General features: G+C 34.4%; 2 protein-coding genes across 4 annotated transcripts; both read left to right on the top strand.

The window, feature by feature from the left end:
• Positions 1-1,247: 1,247 nt before the first annotated feature.
• On the top strand, positions 1,248-5,928 carry LOC133307546 (two-component response regulator-like APRR5). 3 transcript variants are annotated; one of them, XM_061508072.1, is made up of 9 exons: positions 1,249-1,536; positions 2,399-2,560; positions 2,658-2,788; positions 2,899-3,081; positions 3,687-3,858; positions 3,946-4,038; positions 4,159-4,282; positions 4,786-5,548; positions 5,662-5,928. In XM_061508072.1, the coding sequence occupies exons 1-9, from the start codon at positions 1,317-1,319 to the stop codon at positions 5,740-5,742; spliced, it is 1,929 nt and encodes a 642-aa protein (XP_061364056.1). In that variant the 5' UTR covers positions 1,249-1,316; the 3' UTR covers positions 5,743-5,928. The 3 variants fall into 3 exon arrangements, with proteins under 3 accessions (XP_061364055.1, XP_061364056.1, XP_061364054.1); XM_061508071.1 differs by having other exon boundaries at positions 1,248-1,536; positions 2,944-3,081; positions 3,946-4,282; XM_061508070.1 differs by having other exon boundaries at positions 3,946-4,282.
• A 5,192-nt stretch (positions 5,929-11,120) lies between these two features.
• Positions 11,121-12,106, top strand: LOC133307556 (NDR1/HIN1-like protein 26). The gene has a single exon (XM_061508083.1). The coding sequence runs from the start codon at positions 11,165-11,167 to the stop codon at positions 11,795-11,797; it is 633 nt and encodes a 210-aa protein (XP_061364067.1). The 5' UTR covers positions 11,121-11,164; the 3' UTR covers positions 11,798-12,106.
• The last annotated feature ends 1,483 nt before the right edge of the window (positions 12,107-13,589 follow it).

Raw genomic sequence — 13,589 nt, 5'->3', positions numbered from 1 at the left:
ATGCCCCTTTCCAATATTGAATTTGGTAGGGATCAAATTAAGGTCATTTTTTCATACTGCTCAATTTTATTGTACTAACTGAATAACCATCATTAAATAAATAAAGATATTTTGGTATGAATTGATTAAAATTAGAACTTCAAGAGTTATGATAAAAAAAGAAAGAAGGGAATAATGAGAGTTATAAAAGACAAAATAAATAAATATAAAAAGATAAATAGACAATCACCCAAAATAAAATAACCCAGAGATGGAATGAGTGGGAAAGGTTTTAATAGAGTTGTTACGGAATTCGGAGATACGACTTGGATTAATTAATTAGTTAATCGTCACATAAGACGACTCCCTGAAGGTAACAAATGGAACATCGAAAAGTGTCCCTACGTTCAATTTAACATCATCCCACTTACCCACGCGCATGATAAACACGCACACTCTCTCCCAACCCCATTTCTGTAAATTCGACTCAAAACAAGAGAGCAATCGCCGATTCACTAAGAGATATGATCCAACAAAAGAGCGAGTAACGAAGAGGTTCTCACTGGGCGTGTGAGGACTGAGGACTTCCCCTTCTCGTTGATAGCGTTTGACAATTTCAAAGCCACAAAAAAAAAGACATCCCCTAGGATGGAGCCACGTGCCACTGTGTCGTCCATGCGTTTCGTGGCCAGCCTTAAAGCACTCAAAAATATCTTTGCGGGTGGGTTTAATTTTAAACCTTAATATCTTTCTCCTAATGGGCCCCACGCAGCGCCAAATGTCTCGCACAAAAAATATCCTAATGCACACATGTATTTTGATATTTTGGATTTGGATGGAACTGAAAGTGAGAAGAGAGAACCAAAGCAAAAAATAAAAAAATAAAAATCAAGAAAGAAAAAAAGAGAGGGTGAAATAATATCCACCACCAGGTAGCACCAACCACGAGAACCCAATGGGTCTCATGCTTTAGATCTTTGGTCGAAAATCAGATCTGATTGATGACGTGGAATACGTGGGCCAGCTGCTTCCATGTCTCTAGATATTTTGTGCGACGAGGATATTTTCGACAGCCGTTGGATGAGAGGGGAGGTTTAACGTTGGTGTCTAATCCGACGCCGTAGGATTCATATACTGTTAAACTTAACGGAGAGTCATTCCTTTAAGATATTATTGCCTTTTTCTTTACTTGTGTTCCTTTTCACCCTCCAAATTTGGTTTTCGGGGCAAACGAGATATCAAGTTGTGTGCAGAGGTTTTGGTTCTACACAGCACCTGGGAGGGTTCTGATACTATAGTGTGTATTCTGGTACTTGGATTGATTCGTTTGTTGAAATATGGGGGAAGAGATGTTGTGTGGTGAGAAGCTAGTGATGGAAAGGCAGAGGGAGGAGGAGGAAGAGGAAGAGAGTGGAACAGGTAGCAGAGATGAATTGAGAGGGTTGATGAGGTGGGAGAAGTTCTTGCCGAAGATGGTTTTGAGAGTGCTCTTAGTTGAAGCAGATGACTCCACCAGACAGATTATAGCGGCGCTTCTTAGGAAATGCAACTACAAAGGTCCTTTACCTTCTTTTATTTCTCTTGAGTTCTTTCCTTTAAGTTTATTTATTTATTTTCATTCAGCTCGAGCTAGATATGGGGAATTGCTTGCTTCTTTTTTTGGTCAAGATTACAATTTTATTTTTTATTTTTTTCACTCTTTGGTTTTTTTTTCTAAAAACAATTTGTTGGTCTCTGCTCAATTTTTTCTTTTATGGCTTGTGTGCTCAATTGCCTACGTTCATAAAAGCATGTAGGTCTGATTTTTCTTCGGTTATACTTCCGATTTTCAGGGCTGAAACCGCTAATTTGATTTATCTTTTCTGAGGTCCGAGCCATTAAGAGTATTAACCGGACCCAAAGTTAAGGGGGACAAAAAAAGTTATTTGTAAATCAAAATCTTCGAACTGCAAATTTGAGTAAGGATTAAGGAGATTTTTTTGTAACATAAAGTGTACGGGCAGCCTCAAAGCTTACAAGGATTTTATATAAAAAAAATTTAGGGGGAAGAAAATAAAATTTGTGTGCATAAATCTGGGCCTTTTGTTTGAATATTTTTTTTCCTTATGAGAAAAAAAAAATATATCTATATTCTTACAGGGATGTGATGGGGAGGATTTAGGTTCAATGAAAGTCTAAGGAACTGATGGCACCTTTCAACTTGCTTTATTTATTTAGTAAAGGTCTTGGCAGTCTGTAAACAACAGGCTTAAGCCATAAACATGATACAATTATTTTCGATCTCTATTTCCCTTTAAGATTTTCTATTATCTACTATTTCTTCTTGTATGAAGCTTGTAATTTGAAAAACGTAAGTACTCAGAAACTAATTACATGCTCTTAGAACTTCAAAATAACTTTGCTTATCTTTTTTGTGCAGTGGCTTCTGTTCCTGATGGCTTGAAGGCATGGGAAATACTCAAGGGAAGACCTGGTGATATAGATCTGATACTGACAGAAGTGGATTTGCCATCCATATCTGGCTATGCACTTCTCACACTAATTATGGAGCATGAGATTTGCAAAAATATCCCTGTCATAAGTATGATATCAAAGATAAATCTTCTAGCAGTTACTGAAATTTCCCACTTTATTAATACTTTGATTAATGTTCTGCATTTTTTTTATTGCTTTTCCAGTGATGTCCTCACAAGATTCGGTTAGCACGGTATACAAATGCATGTTGAGAGGTGCTGCTGACTATCTTGTTAAGCCCCTTAGAAAAAATGAACTGAGGAATTTGTGGCAGCATGTTTGGAGGAGACAATCAGTAGGTCTTCTTGTCACTCATTTTTTCAGTTCTTTTTCCCTTTTCTTAAATACTCGGATGTTATTGACAACTAGTTGAAATTTTAATTTATTATTTATTTGCTCTGTCAGTCTAATACTGGCATAAATGGCCCACCTGATGAGAGTTTTGCACAGCACAAGATTGAAGCCACTGCTGAAAACAATGCTGCTAGTAATCGTTCAAGTGGTGATGCTGCTAGTAATCGTTCAAGTGGTGATGCTGCTTGCATTCAGAGGAATAAGGAATTGATCGAGAAAGGAAGTGATGCGCAGGTTAGTTTTCCAGATCTAGAAATTATTATTTTCTATATTATTGCAGTTATTTGAAGACATTTGTGACAAAGGACAAAGAACGGACATAGTTGAAGTAGATTTGGGATGTTGTCACCAACTAGTCAACTACCATAGCCATGGCCTTTATATGTAATCATTTTGTCATTTGTTTTCAATGTTGTAAATATTGGGTGTATGTTGTCATAGTACTGTAGTCCGACATAATTTATCTTTTCATTTCTTTTTGCTGGTTAATTCATTGCGAGTGAGAAGCTTTTTTTAAAGCTGCAACGATAATGTGATATTACATTCAGAACTGTCTCCAATGTTGATTCTTTTGCATGTTTATTGCCGTTCAGCTTGGAAATTCTATCATATTTATGTCTGAAATTGCCCACCAGTTTATTCTTGTGTAAATTTTCTTTTCAACTTCTTTGCAAGACTACCAAATCTTATCACCTTTAGTATGGTAATAGCCATCTAGAATCTAGATTGATCAAGTCTAAGTCAATGTACTCCAAATGCTTAATGTTTTCCATGGGATGTTTGCCTATTTTTATAAGCATCAAGCTAAAAGAAATCTGCATGTTTTCTGTCTGTTGCAGAGCTCTTGTACAAAACCTGACTTGGAAGATGAGAGTGGCCATGTCGATAAGGTTCATGAATTTTCTCCGTTGAAATGTAGTGAAGCATTTCCAAGTGGAGCAAAGGCACAAGAGGTTGAAACATGCATTCGTTTAGGACAGACATTAATCATGCATGACAGTCATGCTGGAGGTATATTTCTGTCCCTTACTGCAATAATCTCTTGTTGTTCTTGACAAGGAAGAATATCTAAAATTAGAGCAAACTATTATTTTTTAGGATTAAATGTGGGTATCTGCAAAAATGGTGAGACAAGCACAACTAATGGCAAGGACGCTGATCCTGAGCATTTTCGGAGTGCTAGCATCAGCAGTGAGGCTCATGACAATCACTGTGTTCAAATTAAGTCTTCTAAGGAAGCTATTGACTTGATTGGAGCATTTCATACTCGTGCAAACTGCAGTCTGAGAAATTCCTCAGTTGATTGCACAGGCATGTTTGACTTTTCTCCACAATTGGATCTTTCCCTCAGAGGATCTCATCCCAGCAACTTTGAGAATGAACTCACTGAAGAAAGGCACACCCTCATGCATTCGAATGCTTCAGCTTTCAAGCGGTAACTGCTAAAATCCCTTGTTATTCTTATTTTTTCCTTTCTATTTTAAAATTTTGATAGTTACTTCTAGTACTCATAAACTAGTAGAAATCAGTCCTTTGCTTGTAAATGGCTACACATCTTTCCTTATTTAATTAGTTTACTCTAAAGGAATTCAAGGGATGCAGTACCTTAAACAAATTAACGAGTGTGGATATATCAAACCTCCCATCTAAATTATGTAGTACAGGATTTTGAGTTTTGTTATAAATACCAGGTGAAATATATTAAAAAATGGTAAATATTGAGTGATCATTTTGAGGAACTTCAAAAGATTAAATAATTCTTGGAAATATAAAATGAAAAGTTTTAATAACTAAAGTTACATAGTTTGATTTGTTTCTTCCTTAGATAAGGGGGAAGAAGCTAATAAGTTTATGAATTTCTTCATGTGGCCTCTAAATACTTTCCTGCCCTGTTGAATTTCTTGTGTGTGTTTATTACTGAAATTGAGTTTCGTGCAGGTATACTAACAGGAAATTGCAAGCCTCACCTGCAGTGCTAGTTGACTTCTCCAATCAACAAAGAGAACAGAGAACAAATGGAGAGAAAAGTATCTCCTATATTGCTACTGGCTGCAACTCAGACAATTCCACACCTAGTATGCAAAGATGTATTATGTCTCCAGCTACAGCCCAATCAAAAGAATCTGAATTCGCAACCTCACACTCACAGCAAGGGCATTCTCTCCCAATTCCAGTAAAAGGTGTAAGGTTCAATGATCTATGCACACCCTATGGTTCTGTACTTCCTCCAATGTTCCAAACACAGTCTGGTCCCCCATCAATGCCAAGTCCAAGTTCAGTTGTGCTCCTTCAACCAACCTTTCAAGTAAATGCATTTTATCAGTCAAATACTAAAGAAAACGGTTCAGAGCAGCTTTATGAACCTCGTGGTCAAAATGGAAACAGCGCCCCAAACCACATTGTGTACACCCAGGAACTCAGACAAGAACATGCAGAGGATCGTGGACATATCTCACCTGCAACTGATCAAAGTGTATCCAGTAGTTTCTGTAATGGAAATGCAAGCCAACTTAACAGCATAGGTTATGGAAGCAATTGTGGAAGTAGCAGCAATGTTGATCAAGTTGCAATTGTGAGGGCAGCTTCAGAGGGTAAGAATGAAGACCTCACAACCAATGGAAATTCTCATAGATCAATCCAAAGGGAAGCAGCTCTAAACAAGTTCCGCTTGAAACGCAAAGAAAGATGTTATGAGAAAAAGGTTCATATCACTATATAAGCAAATCTGCATAACCTTTTATTAGCATGACTATCATTGTTTCGAAAAGAATTTTTCTTCTTCTTGTGCTTACTTTTTGTTATGCTTGTTAATAGGTTCGATACGAGAGCAGAAAGAAACTAGCTGAGCAGCGTCCAAGGATAAAAGGACAATTTGTGCGTCAAGTGCCATCTTAATCCTCTTGCTGCAGAAAAAGATGACAAAGAATATGATCATTAGCATATCTGACTCACCGGATAGGAGAGCATGAATTGTTAGTTTAGTTACTTCAAAATTTTGTTTTCCTGAATCCTTGAATACCAGAACCACTTGATCTGTACATGCTTTCTAAAACCATTTTTTCTCATTTGCCTTTCATCTAGATCGTGATATATAATATACTTAATGTAATATATCATTGTAATTTTATACAGTTTAATAGAGATCTTCGTGCCTCATTATTTATTTATTTATTCAAGGAATTGCTTATTTATAAGGACTCCTATGTAAAATATGATTTTTATCAATTTAATCGTTGGCTTATAATTATTTATTATCCGTTTGTTTGTGTCAAATTTTATAAAGATTGAACAGCAATAAAAATATAATTAGATGATTTTATTTTCATATTTTTTAAAGGTATGTCATGTTAAATATTAATAAAATATTAAATAATTTTATATGATACAAAATTTCAATTCTCTGAAATAAAATTATTTAATAGTGTAAGAATAATTTTAGTTTACTATAATGTAAGTTAATTTTTTCTCAAATTTCTCTGGTTTGTTCTAAATTTGTATCTTTCTAAAATTTATTTTCAGTTTCCGTAAAAGTGATCACTGATTTCTCAAGCAAACTTTTCTTGAAGAGTGCATTAGAAATAATTTCCCCAAAAAGGAGAATTGAAAAATGGGAAGAAAAGCAACTTCCATTTTCCCTTGGAAGCTGCATCATATCAGAACACCGTCTACCTTTTAAATTATTTCGAAGTTTGTGATGAAGATGAGATATTAATTTGTTTTAAAGAAAATTATGTTTATTTATTCTGAAATCGACTTCGTTGTTGGAATGGAAAATAATATTTTATCGAAAAAATCGCAAATCATGCTTTCTCTTATTTATTGAGTAAATATTTTTTTTGGTCCTCAGCAAATTTCACGATGCCCACTTTAGTCCCTAGCGAATAAAAAGGTTCATCCTGTTCTCTAAGAAATTTAAAATGGATCCATTTTAGTTCTTTCGAGGGACTAATATGGGTCTTTTTTGAATTTGTGAAGGATCACGATTTCAACTAAACGGGTCCATTTTGAATTTTTTAAGGACCACAATGGGAAATATCATGTCTCCTAAAAATTTTTGCTCATGCCCACTTCTTTTCAGGTTCTAAATATTTTGCATAGTTTTATTGGTCCTCAGCAAATTTCACGATGCCCACAATTTGGATTCTCTCCTGTGTGAAAAAATGATCAAGTGATCATGTTATTTGATCGTAACCATTCATTAATAATCATATATTTTTCTCTCTCTTATCTCATCATCAGTGAGTGAAAATGAATTATGATCAAATAACATGACCAATTTTTCACACGGGAGAGAATCCAAATCCGGGTTTCACACGTGTATGTTTCAGCAGGAATTTTTTTTTTTTTTTTGGTAATCTGTTTTTCTTTTTTTACAACATGTAGTCTTTAATAAAATAAAAACTAAAATAGATAGATTTAGTATCTTCTTTCCGAATTAATAGCTTTTGAAAAGAAGTTTTTTTTTGAAAAAGAGATATTATCTTTCTTTCTTTCTTTTTTCAAAATTTATTCAAACACCACAGAAGTATAAGAAAAAGCCAGGAGCTTAAAAACAATGCCTTTTTCTGCATTTCACGTGCAAATATCACAGTTTTGAATTATCTTATCGCCTAAAATATTGAATTGCGTAGTTGAATATTATGGACTCATACTTAAGTTTGTTGATAAAATTTAGAAATGTAGGCAGAATACATACTTCAGATATGGACAAATGCAAGGAGCCATATACATCCAAATAATCCAATTAAGGGACCCATGGTATTATTATGGTAATAATAATGACAAAAGTTGTCTACAGTCTAAAGTCTAAACAAGTGAGTCCCCCACCCTCCCCTTTTTCTTGCTTGTACTTCCCAACAACCAAAGGTTGAAGCTTCTTTACTTTACTTATGCTTCGCCGATACATTTAGCTTATTTGGTTGGTTTCTTAGGTTTACTTGATTGCTAGAGATCCTAACCCAGTACAGAGTGATTCAAAGAACCAAAGTAATAAGATATGCGAAAGTTGTATTTTATCGCTCAATAAAACTATGCAAAATATCATTTGCCCCTTCAATAGTTTCAACAAATTGGGAGTCTTTATGGTCCATGAACATAACTAAAAGAAATTGAAAAACAAAGCTGAGAAGAGGAGAAACCACTAAGTTATGGGGTCATCAACTTTCTCTTGATTGAAGGGCTCAATAATCAACAATATCTGAAAAAAGGAACTTTTAATATCAAACGTCTCTGTGCTATCTAAACTCCTAACCAAAAGGGTGCCATATTGTCAAATGACCAAAAATTAAAGTAATCAAATTGTCCACCATCACCATGTATTTATATGCATAATGAACACCTCATGGTGTAATCCTGTGCACAATTGATTAATTATTTGTCTACTCAACTGCTTAATAGTTTCTAAAGACTTTGAAGGCCATTCATATTATTAATCTGACTATGGAAACTGAGGTTGAGCCCTCAAAAAGGATACTAACATACTTCTATAAATAATGCTAACCAAAAAATTATAAATAGTGCTCAAAACCCTCTCCCTCCCTCAACTCATAAATAATGCTCAAACCTAAAGTCTCAGTTCTCATACCTAAAGTCTAGTATAAATTTGAAAATAGTGCACTTTTTAAATCCTCTCTCACCCTTAACTTAAAAGGCTAGGCTAAAACACATTTAAGGCCAAGAAATCATCACACAACAATAATTTCCACGAGGGTTCCAAAAAGCCATATCACAGATTCTGCATGTTCCCTCCTTTTTCTGCTCACCCTGTCGTTTTATTATGAAATGAAACTGCACAATTAAAATTAGAAACTCACAACCACTAGTCTCAAAACTCTCATTAGTTTCACCGAACAAAACATCACACTACGCGACAAGGGAAATATATCATCTTACGTAAAATGTTTATTTCACAAGTTGATATGAAAATATGGGAAATGATTCGTTTACAATTTTTTTTTACAAATTATATTAAATATAACCGGTTATACACTCTTGATTGAAGTATGACCGGTCATATACTTAGAGTAATTTGTAAACAAAAAATTTGTAAATATAACCTTCTCCATAAAATATTGGAAAAACTTCAAAAAAATCTTTATAACTTTTCTCAAAATCACTTACTTTTTCTCTGAAATTTTAATTATTTATTCTTTTAATTTAAAGTTTTTTTATCACTTAATCTCTTAATAACTTAATTTTTTTATCATTTATCTCCTAAATTAGGGAGATAAGTGATAAAAAATAAGTGATAAAGAAACTTTAAGTAATGGTTAAATGATTCAAAATTTTAAACAAGTGATAAGTGATTTTAGAGAAAATTTGCGGGTTTTTTTTTTTTTTTTTTTTTTTTTTTTAAGTTTACCTATTAATAATGGGGCACAAGGGAGAAGAGTATGCCACTAGGCCATCTGCACGTACCATATCATATCTCCAAATCAATCATGAACAAAGGCTATTTACGCTATCTCCTCTACGGCTCTTTTAAATGCGTTGCTTTTGCTTTTCTTTCCTAATCTCACCGTATCCTCTTCCTTCAATCATCGTGGCAGGTATCAGATTGTATATACTATCATTTAAATTTGCAAAGCCCAAAATATCATTATCAGAGAGAGGTGTCACAGGCGTCCAATATAAATATATAATTGATATTCTGATGTGGGGACCCGTTGTGTATGGCAGAACTGAGGACCTTGGACCCACTGCATTATGGGTGTACCTTCAATGCCACGTGTCTCACTTATGTGATTACAGCTGGTAATCACCATCGGTTACATTACATGCACTTCATGCGGCTGATTGGTTTCGTCTTTACCGTGTTATGGCATGTTTCTTTTAGTCTTTATATCACAAATCTTTTCAATGTCTAACAAGGGAACAATATAATACAAAATAACAACTTCAAGATACCTTTGTTTACTTGGAAATTTTGTTGGTCATGTTCCCCGAAGACTTATAACACTTTCAATTTAATGCTAATTCAAGTATCACCATTCTATTGAACTCTTGTATGTATGTAAGTTGTTAAATATATATCACCATTCTTTCAATTCAATTTTCACTTTAAATGATCAAACAGAGTTTTGTGTGAAATAGATTTATTTTATTTTATTTATTTTCATTTTCAGTGCGCACCCAATTGCACCCAAAAGAACAAGTTGGACTGGGGACAGGTATTGTCCCAAATTTGGTTCTTAGCGTTATATGGCAGTCTCAATCATTACATTGTGCGGAAATTTGAAAGTGACCAAAAGGGTTTTGTGGCCTAGAGAAAAGGAGTATTGTGAAAACAACCGCAAATTACCTATTACATTAACTTAACACAGCCAGGTTAGTTTCTAGGCTTTCTACTGTTCGTGTGTGAACTTTTTGCTGTTGTTAGCCTTTGAACTATGATCGTATAACGTGCCAATTTGTTTCCAGGGGAAAAGTCTAAAGCTAGTCCTTCTTAAACTTTGCTCCGTAATTCCTTGCAAAAAAGAAGAACAAACATTTGGTTGAGAAAGTGGTAAAGAAGGGTGCAGTTTCAACTCCATCCAACTACCCGTAAACCAAATTACACGTTTAGAAATTAAAATCATTCTACGTGCCCCCAAGTCCACACCTTAAAGGGGCGTTTTCCCTTTTTTTTTTTTTTTTTAGTAGGTCTATGAGTTTTATAAGAGTTATGTTGTAGGAAAAATAATTGTGTTATGTTATAGAGATTCGTTTTGGCGTGCCGTAATATTTTTTTTCTTCAAAACATGCGGGTCTCACAAAATATTACGTGTGTAGGAAACTTTGTGTGGTCATGTTAAATAATAAATGCAAATCCCTAGGTTTATTTATTATTTGCATATTATATTCTTTCACTCATTTTACACCTTTTTTGTTGAAAAAAAAATTAAAATATAAAAACTGAGTAAAGAATATGTGTTTTCTTGTTTAATTATTAAAAAAATAGTATAAAAATTATATGTTTATTATTCAAAGAAAAAGAAGGTGAAAAAGCGTATGCCTCAGAAGCTTGAATTTTTGCAAATTTTCAGATAATTTTACAGTTTAACTAACCCATACAAATGAGATGCGTGTCGTCTGTGGCATTATAGGATGTCCTTATATATCAAGCGATTTTCCGGAACATTACAACTTTAATTGCTTATAATATATAATAATCTCCACGATGAGGAGCTTAGAGCTACTAGTCAAAAGCATGCTTTAGAGCAAAATAATTGTCGCTTTTTGCTCTCTTTATAATCCACCCCACCCCCCCTTTCCTTAACGTTGTAAACATCCCTCCTTTCAAGTTTCAACTATCTCTCTCTCTCTCTATCTATTGAAAATGTCTCAAATCACAATAAAATCTCCAAAACACTGTGCTAGCAAGCAAGCATTGAAAATAGACAGGAACTACAGGAAACTGTTCTTTGGTTTATCAGCATTTTTCACCTCTATCCTATCACTGATACTTCTTATATGGTTCATCCTACACCCTGCCAAGCCTCAATTCTCCCTCATAGAAGCTGATATCTACCAGCTGAACCTATCAGGACCAAACCTCAACTCCTCCATCCAACTCACTCTGCTCTCCAAGAACCCAAACCAGAAAGTTGGCATTTACTACGATGAGTTTCAAGCTTATGCAACCTACAAGGGCCAACAGATAACCGGTGATACCTCTGTGCCTCCCTTTTACCAAGGCCAAGAAGAGAGTAATCTTTTAACATCATCTTTAGTAGGAAATGGTTTACCCGTTGCTCCCTCTCTTGGTTATGAAGTGGGTCGTGATCAAATTACTGGAAGACTAGTTTTGAACCTCAAAGTTAATGGAAAGCTTCGTTGGAAGGTGGGAACTTGGGTCTCTGGACGTTACAGGTTCAATGTTAATTGTGTTTCTATCATGGCCTTTGGACCCTCTATACCCCAAGGTCCTCTGATTTCAAAGCAGGGGGCTCAGTGTTCTACCACAATTTGAACTACTATATTGCTAACTTCAATATAATCCAATATTCATATCATAGCGTGTTCTTCAAGTTTTATTATTTTCAGCAGCTTTTGGTTGGCTTTTGTATTTAAATGTATTTTGAAGCCACTTAGTGAATTGTAAATAAAATATATGAATGATAGGACCAAAAGTTATATTTTGTGAGTGAGAATGAAAAAGGATGCATATTAGATGGTTAATCTTATCTTTTTTTGCTTTTAGCTTCATTTCTCTCTCTCTCTCTCTTCTTTCACTCACTATCTATCTAAATTGGTTTTGCTATGCATGTGATGATAGAGCGCATGGAGAAGGGGGTAAAATGGAAAGGAGTGGATGGATGGATGGATTTCATGGTCTTTCTTTATTAGCTTTTGGGAGTGGATGCATGAGTAGATTTTGGGTCACCTTTGTTTCTTTGGTTATTTTGTGGATACGAAGAAAACAAAAGAAAATTGTTTGAAGAATATGTAGACGAGATTCCGAGAAGAGAGAAAGAGAGAAAGAAAAGAGAGGGAAATTGGTAGCTTTCTTGGGAGAATCTGCAGATTTTACATGTCAATTCCTTACCTTTAAGAATTATAAAATGGTATTCTTTTATCAAACTTTTGGTAACCACGAACCAGCTTACATTTTTCTTTTCTTTTTTGAGCAGTACACAAGGGATGAGACTGGCCATGCATGTCTCAAACGAAATATACCAGGGGATGCTTATAGTGTGAACTAGGAAGTGGATAGTTAAAACACTTTCTCTTTTGATTTTCAGCATTTTGTCTAAAAGTTACACACAGCATTGGTTAGACAAGAGTTACTTCATCTATGCCAGCATTACATATGCTAAAGCTGCCAGTTGAAGAACTTAACCCTCTCATATTTGTGATTTGTCCCATTAATAGATGTTATACAATTAAGTCAAGAGGTTTGGGTGGTCGTTGTATATTTATGTATTTATTTGTTGTTTAGAGTTTAAGTTAAAATAATACCTTAAAAAACATAAAGTCGAAAGTATTTGGTGATTATATGATTTTTTTAGAGTAAAAGCTACTTTTGAATTCTTGTCCCACTCTTGCTGCTTCATTCCCTGATTCGGTATTTTCGGTACAACATAAGTAAGTGCTCTCTTATCAAATAAAAAAAAAATATGAAAGGAAATAATCATAAAAATAAGGATAAAATAAATATATTATTTATATTTAATAAAATATGGTTGATTTTCTTGGAAGGTTAGGCAATTAAGAGTGTGATAAATTTTTTTCCAAAGGAGCCGAATTAGATTTATATATATATTTTTAATTGATTTAAGAATCCAATCACTTTATATAATACCGATTCAAAAATAAATCGAATCAATTTGTTTGAACCGATTCGAGAATAAAAAAGACTCAAACCGGTTTGTTTCTTTAACTATTAGTATTTTAATTGTTTGCCTTAAAATTAGTTTAGAGCTAATTCAAAATAAAAACCAATTTTAATTTTTAAACCAAAATTGGTACATATAAAAGCAAAACGGTTTCGTTTGATAAACCAAACCACTAAAACTGGTTCAGTTTCTCGAACCAAGCCACTGTTATCCATTCGATTCAATTCGGCATCAAAAACTGAACCAAATCGAACCACTCCTCTCTCGGAAACAATGACGTCACTGCCTCACTGGTCAAGAATAACTTGTGCATCGTCAATTCCACTGTCACCCTCATTGTCAAATGAACACCCGGGTCCCTAGCATATGCGGGTTCCTTATTCCCTTCGCCTTCACGGGAAGAATTGGGAGAGAGCGTGGGGTGTG

Source organism: Gastrolobium bilobum, unplaced genomic scaffold (genome assembly GCF_033153095.1).
Source record: "Gastrolobium bilobum isolate Gb01-03AN ecotype WA unplaced genomic scaffold, APGP_CSIRO_Gbil_v1 utg2307, whole genome shotgun sequence".
In the NCBI taxonomy this organism is placed as follows: Eukaryota; Viridiplantae; Streptophyta; class Magnoliopsida; order Fabales; family Fabaceae; genus Gastrolobium; species Gastrolobium bilobum.
This window is presented reverse-complemented; position numbering and strand designations above follow the sequence as displayed.